Source organism: Mercurialis annua, linkage group LG2 (assembly GCF_937616625.2).
Source record: "Mercurialis annua linkage group LG2, ddMerAnnu1.2, whole genome shotgun sequence".
NCBI classification, from domain to species: Eukaryota; Viridiplantae; Streptophyta; class Magnoliopsida; order Malpighiales; family Euphorbiaceae; genus Mercurialis; species Mercurialis annua.
Window position 1 is genome coordinate 1,820,103 of NC_065571.1, and position 8,944 is coordinate 1,829,046.

General features: G+C 30.9%; 1 protein-coding gene across 1 annotated transcript; it reads left to right on the plus strand.

Moving 5' to 3' along the window:
• On the plus strand, window positions 1–1,954 carry LOC126667887 (H/ACA ribonucleoprotein complex subunit 4-like). Its single transcript, XM_050361012.1, has one exon. The coding sequence runs from the start codon at window positions 100–102 to the stop codon at window positions 1,831–1,833; it is 1,734 nt and encodes a 577-aa protein (XP_050216969.1). The 5' UTR covers window positions 1–99; the 3' UTR covers window positions 1,834–1,954.
• Window positions 1,955–8,944: the final 6,990 nt, after the last annotated feature.

Sequence of the window (8,944 nt, forward strand, 5' to 3'; positions counted from 1 at the left end):
TAAAACCCTTCTTCTCCAAAATTTAAACCACACTGCAAACCCTAACAAACCAGAAACCAGTACAACACCACTCACTCAGTCACTACTCATTTCCCAACAATGGAAGAACCAAACGACAAAACCGACATGATCAAACCCCAAACCACCACTCCGCCAATGGACACCTCAAACTGGCCGATCCTCCTAAAAAACTACGACCGGCTCAACGTCCGAACCGGTCACTACACGCCGCTCCCGTCCGGTTACTCACCGCTTAAGCGCCCACTCGCCGAGTACATTCGTTACGGCGTGATGAATCTTGATAAACCGTCGAACCCATCTTCACACGAAGTTGTAGCGTGGATTAAACGAATTCTCAGAGTTGAAAAAACAGGGCACAGCGGCACTTTGGATCCTAAAGTTACAGGTAATTTAATTGTTTGTATTGATAGAGCTACCCGTCTTGTCAAGTCTCAACAAGGTGCTGGTAAAGAATATGTTTGTGTTGCTAGATTACATGATAAGGTTGCTGATACAGCTAAAGTAGCTAGAGCTTTAGAGACGCTTACGGGTGCGGTTTTTCAGCGTCCGCCGTTGATTGCGGCTGTTAAACGACAGCTTAGGATTCGAACCATTTACGAGAGTAAGCTGTTAGAGTATGATGCCGATAGGAATTTGGTTGTTTTTTGGATTTCTTGTGAAGCGGGTACCTATGTTAGGACAATGTGTGTTCATTTAGGTTTGATTCTTGGTGTCGGTGGGCATATGCAAGAATTGCGGAGGGTGCGGTCGGGTATTTTGGGTGAGAAGGATAATATGGTTACTATGCATGATGTTATGGATGCTCAATGGGTTTATGATAATTACAGAGATGAGAGTTATTTGAGGAGAGTTGTTATGCCGCTAGAAACTCTGTTGACAAGTTATAAGAGGCTGGTTGTTAAGGATTCTGCGGTGAATGCGATTTGTTATGGTGCTAAGTTGATGATTCCTGGACTGTTGCGGTTTGAGAATGATATTGAGTCGGGTGAGGAAGTTGTGCTGATGACTACTAAGGGTGAGGCTATTGCTTTGGGTATTGCTGAAATGACTACAGCAGTGATGGCTACTTGTGATCATGGAGTTGTGGCGAAGATTAAGAGGGTGGTCATGGATAGGGATACTTACCCCAGGAAGTGGGGATTGGGACCGAAGGCTTCGATGAAGAAGAAGCTGGTTGCTGAAGGGAAATTGGATAAGCATGGCAAGCCGAATGAGAAAACTCCTTCAGAATGGATGCGGAATTTGGTAGCCTTGCCCACAGGAGGTGATTCCATGGTTGCTAGCCTTGCTGCTGCGAACATTGATTCCGCAAAGGAGACTGTTGCAGTAGAGACAGAAGTAGCGGACGCAAAGGAGAAAAAGAAGAAGCGGAAGCATAAAGATGATAGCCCTGCTTCTAACGTTGTTACTAAGAAAGCTAGAATTGAAGAAATTGCAGAGGAAGTAAAGGAAGTTGCAGTTGAGGAAAGTGAAGGAGAAAAGAAAGAGAAAAAGAAGAAAAAGAAGAAGGGTGATGAATCTTTATCGGAAAAAGAGACCGAGAGTGTAAAGAAAAAGGAGCACAAAGATAAAGGCGAAACTGGTTTATCTGATACAGAATTGTCCGAGAAGAAAAAGAAGAAAAAGAAAGATAAAGAGGCTGCAGCTGGTGAGACTAACGGCGAGGCAGATAAAAGTGAGAAGAAGAAGAAGAAAAAGAAAGATAAGGACGCCGAGGAGGCTCCAACTGTTGAGGAAGGGAAGACTAATGGCGAGGCTGATAAAAGTGAGAAGAAAAAGAAGAAGAAAAAGGACAAAGACGCAGCAGAATAAGAGCAGACCACAATTATTCGGTAATCTTTTAATGCAGTTTCAGCAGACTCTTAAAACTTTATTATGTGTTTTTTGGTTGCAACATTTTGTAGTATGGTTTATCTTATGTTTTGTTTTTGAAGAGCTCTTGTTCTTATCGGTATCGGTTGGTTCTGCATCTGCTCTGTTTATTGTATCTGTTTGTCTGGTTACTTATATGCTGCATGAAAGTAGAATATTGTAGGTTGGATCACTAGTAATTATTAATAATGGGTTGATGGTTCTTATTAATTTCATGCCGTTAATTGGTACAGTTTTTGGTGATAATTTGATGTGTATTACTGCAAATGGTTTCTCTCTTTTAGTTTATCTTTCATATTTGATATTCCATCTAAGTGAACGACTATTCAAAATTAATTTAATAAAAGATTTGAAAGTGATAATCGAATTGGTAATTAATTCAAGCTATTCTAGTTGAAGTCGAACATTAAGATATTTGGCTCAACTTGACTCGTGAGGCTAATTGAGTTTTATTTCATTAATTTTTATAATGAATTTTTTTATTAAATTAATTTTAGAAAAATATATCTAAATAATCAAATCAAGTCTTGTTGAGTTCCATATTCATTTTTTTTGAATTAAAATAATATTTGATCGAATTCTGAATTCAAATTCGAAAACGTACCAATTAAACTGACCTTATTTGCCAACTAAAATGTTTTTATCTCGTTGGTCATAATAATTAAAATGTTGATATTGTTAGATGGTAGAATCTCATTTTACTGAGATTTATTTCCAGAAAAAGTGAAATCTCATTTTTTGTCCTATTAATGCCCACCATTAAGATAGACAGTCAGTCCTAAGGTTCTTGTGCAGTGAAGAGGATTACAAACCCACTAGCAAGCCCAGGCCCAAATTTTCAATAGTGCCTCATTAGTCATTTCTCTCTAATGTACTCACTTATCCAAGGCTAAACCACTCTGTAGTCTCTACTGATTCAGTTTTGAGAAAATCACACAAAATACCTTTTTAGCCCATATTAATCTCAAACATATAGGTTCAAGTTTCATTTTTAAACATTACGATGGCCATTTTTTTGCTTGCAAAAATAATCTTTATTATCTCAACTTTATACCTTTTTAATTTGAAAAATATGGTAAGAAAAAATTGGAAAGGATTTTCATATCTTCCATTTAGATAGAATTTTCAAGATTCCACCGAGATCCTTGGCATTGATTTCTCCATTTTCTCTAATCCAAAAGAAAAACCTAATACTTATGAACCAATAAACCTTAAAATTCAATTTTGACAAAACCTGCTCTCACTCTCTTTGTCTTTTATCTCGCACCAATAAATTGAACCATTAATCTGTGGTGACGATGGCGGTCGTGGAAGAGGTGGAAGATTCGATGGCGGACGTGGAGGTCGGCGGGAGGTCGTGGCGGTGGTGGGCTATTTTTTTCTTCTATAATTTATTTTTAATGTTTTGGAACCGTCTTTATTTATTTACATTGAAGTTCATGTAGAAAAAAAAGAGGACTTCACTGTTAATATTGTGAAAAAGAACAAACCGATTGCTCCTCCGTCCGTTGATGTCAAGGTAATTGTTCTAAAAATTTCTTATATTAATTGCTTTTAGAGTTCAGAATTATGCATCGTATTTAATTAAAATTCCTTTGATCTTATAATAAACAACAACCTTCAACGTTGTCATTCTTGCATTTTTAAAAAATAATTACTGTCAGTAACATGTAGTTAACCATTAGATAACTATTAGTATACTATTAGTTAATTTATAACAGAAACTTTAATTCTACAAGCATTTTTAAAGTTTTTGAATCGTCTTTGTTATTTTTTATATTGCAGTTTTTATCTGTCAAACTGATGAAAAAAACGATGAACGAAGGCGGTTTGAGTTGAACGAAGAAAGTAGTCGTTGGAGTGGGACGAAAATAAGCAAACTATGAACGAAAGCGAATGATGAACGAAGGCGCGATGGCTGGCAACTGTTGTCTTTTTTATTGTAATTGGGATATTAGCAATGATGTAAAAATAATTAAGGTTAACTATATGTTTTCTAATGGTTAATTAATAGTTAACTAACTTTGTATGATTTTTTTATATAAAACATGAATATATATTGATAATTACTTTTTTTTAATTACAATTAACTAATATGTGACTAGTAGTTAACTAACAGTTATTTTTATACGTATGATTATTTTTAAAATAATTGAAATGTGATGTTCAATTGTTTTTTTTGTTATATTTGAATAATTTTGAAAATAATTAGGGGGTAATTATATGTTTCCTAGCGGTTCACTATTGGTTAACTATACTTGTGTTGGTTATCTAAAACATGAATACATAATGTTAATTATCTTTTTTTATTAGTTAAAGTTAACTAATAAGTGATTACTGGTTAACTGACAGTTAACTAATTTGGTGTACTGTTAATTTTAGGATATATTATTGTTAGATTTATCTAAAAATGATTTTATGATGTTAATAATTCTTTATTAAAAATAATTTATTAATGGTTAACTATATGTAAACTGACAGTATATCAGTTTATTTTACAAATAAATGAATTTATATTGTGTATTCATATTTGTTTATTGTTTATGATAAGTTGATAAATTTTTTATTTTGTTGGAATTTTTTTTGTTTCTCAAATGCTTGCTGTTTTCATTTTTTTAATCATTTTATTTTTTTGATTTTTCTTTTTCCGTTTATGGCATATAATTCAAATTATCAGTTACTATAATTAAGGATTATTAAAGATTTTTGAATATTAATTGCTATATATTTACGCTTTGAGATTTTGTAGGAGATTTTGATTCTTTTAACCACTTCCTTCCTTTTTTATAGTTGACAGTAATCCTCAAATATCATAAAGTTATTTGTGCAATTTAGAAACTTAAAAAATATGTCATCAACTTTTTTTTAGTCAACAGTAAAAATTTAATTAAATATAATTATATAGGGTACTTATTTAAAGAAGCCTTCAGTTTTTTTCTCCTCAACTTACTGAGCTCCCATAAGGTGGGTTTACTTTGAATTTGAGGCAAGCAATACGAATAAATCCTTGTATTATTCTTCAATTGATATAGACCCTTGTACTTTTCTTCAACTGTCATTAAATTCTTCATAATCAAAATTTGGTTCAAATAAATTTTATAAGTTTATTTATAATTATTTTATACAAACATTTATTTATTAATTTAATTTTTATAATTTTATAAAATTATTTATTTTGATAATAAATTTATTTATTTTGTTTTTTAGAGATAGAAGTTAGTTGGTAGTTTAAATTTATATATAAAGTTAAATCGGTCTAAACTGGTTGCGCCGAGACTCCAAATTAAAATCTCATAAAAACATTTGGAGAGTTATATCCGGCCCATCCTTTCCTTATCGCTATCTGTGAGCCAGTTGGAGTCGATATCTTTAAATAGTTATCTTTAGTCACTCGTGTTAGAGCTCATTGACTATTTATAAATTAATTATTTTTTTATATAAAATTAAAACAAATAAAGATAAGTCGGAAATAATCCTTTCATTTTAGTAACACAACAAATAGAAAAGTCGATTTCAAATGATTAGGCTTTCATTTGATTCAAAAAGAAAAGATTTTAATTACTCAAAGTCTTCCTTTTCTCTTAAAAAGGGAAAAGTCATTCTTTTCCGCCAAGGTAGTCAACCCCACAAGACGCTTTTCTTTTCTCCATATCCAACGGCCAAAGGTCGCCGTGATTTCCGGAATTAATTCTAAGCCGTTGGATACAACTCCAGCATTTGATAATTGTTATAGAACATTGAACACGTCATCACAAAACGACAAGGGGTAGCGTCAAAACGAAGACGACCCGCTAAAAAGCATTTTATGGACAATACGAGAAACTGGACTTCCGGATCCAGTGGGCCCTTTTCAGATAGATCTCGGCCGCTCATTCTGATCATGGGTCCTGAGGAAGGTACAGTTACGAATAATGAGCTGATTCCTAAATAACCACGGCTGTTCTAGAACAATAACGAAAATGTCATTTACTTTATAACCTCTTAAAAACATGTATTGATATATTAAAAAAAAAAACTTCTTCCATTTTCAATATGATATTAAATTTTGAGTCTTGCAAAAGTAAATAGAAATGGAGATGTTTAAAGTGGCTGAACCCATTTGCCAACTATAAAGATATCAATTATTTGAATGTCCAAAAATACAAAGGTGAAAAGTGCAAAAGAATTAATATTAACCATACAAAATAGAAAAAAAAACAATATCAATAAAAATCCATTCTATTTTCTTAATTTGAAATTATATAAAAAAAGTGAATTGATATATGCTTTAACAAATAAAAATATAAAAAGTATCACCGCTGAAATTCTTAGTTTTCTATTATACATTTTAAAAAAATAAGTTTTTTTTTTCTTTTTAGAATTTGATTATTTAACTAAAATCTCGTGTAAGGAAATTTCGATTATCTACTGCTTACATTTTGAAGAAAAAAAAAGCTACTTTTCTTAAAATTTAAAAATAGCAGTAATTTTAATCTAATCTGGAGAGTTATATGGTGATTATTTTTAAAAGTAAAAAAACATATGTATTGTGAATTTAGATTTTAAAGTCTAAAAAAAAAGATAATAAAAATGTTCTTATCAAGCAGAGTTAAGCTCTTGCTTTTATTTATAACATGTAATCTTTAACTATATTTTGCTAATATTTTTTTCAATTTGATCTCAATATCAATTTATTTTCCATCCTCAAAAAATGTTACAACACATGAAAATGATGTAATTTATTTATACTATGTCAAAGATAAGCACACAAACTTGAACCTTTCCTACCTTAATTTATTATTGTCATATTTTCTCATATAATCAAACAAAACCCTCCCGCATTCTTCATCATTGTCTGAAATTTGGCTATAAATTGATAAAAGCTTCTGGAAAAGTAATAATTCGTGATTATTATGAGAGCTAACCACTAACTTTAACATACATATAGAGTTCAATAATTAGTACTATGTTAACCAAATACCCGCATCTATAGTACTTTAGCTATCATTTCGAGTTCATTAATTTGTTTAGAACCATTCGGTATGTAATTATTAAATTGCACCAACAAGCTGTAACTCAAATGATATAAGCGCTCGGTAGTAAATTGTCAAGATCGCTATAGTTCCCACAAACGCTTCTTTCTCTCTAATTACCAGAAAAAATATTGATTTTGGCCGTATTTTGTGTGTTTCTTGAGTGTTTTCCCATGCAACCGTTGCGCCATGTTATTTTTACATCAAGCCAATGAGCATTTGCTATAGAAAATCTTTTGGTTATTACTTATTTTTTGATCATTCAATTTTCCACATGGCCAACACGCAATTAGTTTGTTGCAAGAATAACATGGCGGAACGGTTGTATTGTATAATTATTCGTGTTTTTTTTATTTGAATGGTTTCTACCTTGCTCTGATTTATCACAAAGTTTAAATGGATACAATATTTTTATTGGATCGGGTTGATTGTATTCAGTCCTCTAAATCTGTTTCGGAATGACCAAAGGTCCAAAGTTGATTTGTTAAACTTTTAAATTACGTTATTCATAAATAATAAAATTATTCATATCAATAAAATATAGTCATTTTCATATTATTAGAAATGGAGTTCCTAAATCCTAATGTTATAAATTGACCCATCAACCTATTATGCACAAGCTAGAAAAAATTGTTAGGATAACAAACTTATCTGGTGGTAGATGATTGCACTACTTCAAAGAAATCAATTTTTCTCTTTGCAATAATCATATTCTTCGTTTTTTTATAATTAGAAAGGGGAGTATTTGTGAAAAAATTTGAACCCACAATCTAACAGTATGCTACCTAGCATTTACAACATTTGAGATATAGCTCATTGATTTGATAATTTGTTATTAACAAAAGGTTAGTGTCAAGAACCGAAAATAAAATTCTAGCCATTTTATTACTCCCTCTGTCCCGTAAAAATAGAAAAAGTAGCTACTTTTTTTGTCCCATAAAGATAAAAAAAATAGTGTTAGTTAACTATAAAATTATTAAAATACCCTTATATCAATATTAATTAATTTAGAGTTTCAATGTATACTTTTTATGCATCTACAATTCTATTGGCTAATATTTATATAGTGGCTTTGGGTTGTGTGAATCATTAATTTATTATGATTTACTTCAAAAAATTAAAAGGACAATTTAGGAAAATTAACACAAATTACCTAAGATTAACTACTTTCTTAATTCTTGTGAAAGAGCTACTTTTTCTATCTTTACGGGACGGAGGGAGTAATTATTATTGGTGGTTTCATAAGCTAACCATGCATCCAAATAATTTTTTAGATATTATTCCTTCTGTCTCAATATAATTGTCTATTTTATCATTGTCACGCAGTTTAAAAATACACAACTACTGTTACAGATTATAATTTTTTTTCTCCTTTTTATCATGTCCTTATCTAATGTAGAATCTAATTTTAATTTACTTATGATATTAATAAACTACTCACTTAGTTCTAATAGAGTTGTCAATTTTGAAAAAATCATTGTTCTAAAACTCTTGTCCACTTTTAAAAGATAACAATTTTTAAACTCAATTTTTTTTGTATTGCGGCTATTTAAATCCACTAATGAACTAATATTTATTGATATCTACAAATAAATTAAAAGTGGACCTTACATCAGATAAGGATATGACTGCCTAATAATCATAACCCTATAATTTTTTAAACAATTAACCAATAAATTCTTTAATTTTAGGTTAGATAACTCTATAATTTAAGTTTTCATTGCAAAAATTAGATTTAGGATAATTTTATCATAACAATTAGGAAGCTCTCTAATTTTTTTTTCACATCTTTCACTTTCAGTTTGTATTACACGCATTTTAAAATATAATTATAGATAGTATGACCTAAAAATAAAAAATTTAGAGATTAATTGCTCAAAAAGTAAAAACTGAATTAAGTGATATCGTGTTACAAGTTTAGGGGCATATTGACCCTTTGCTTATTAGAAATTACCCAACACTCGTACCGTTGCACCGGGAATAAATAACAACAGATTACAGGGGCAATTCCGAGAAAAAAATAAATAAAAATATGTGCT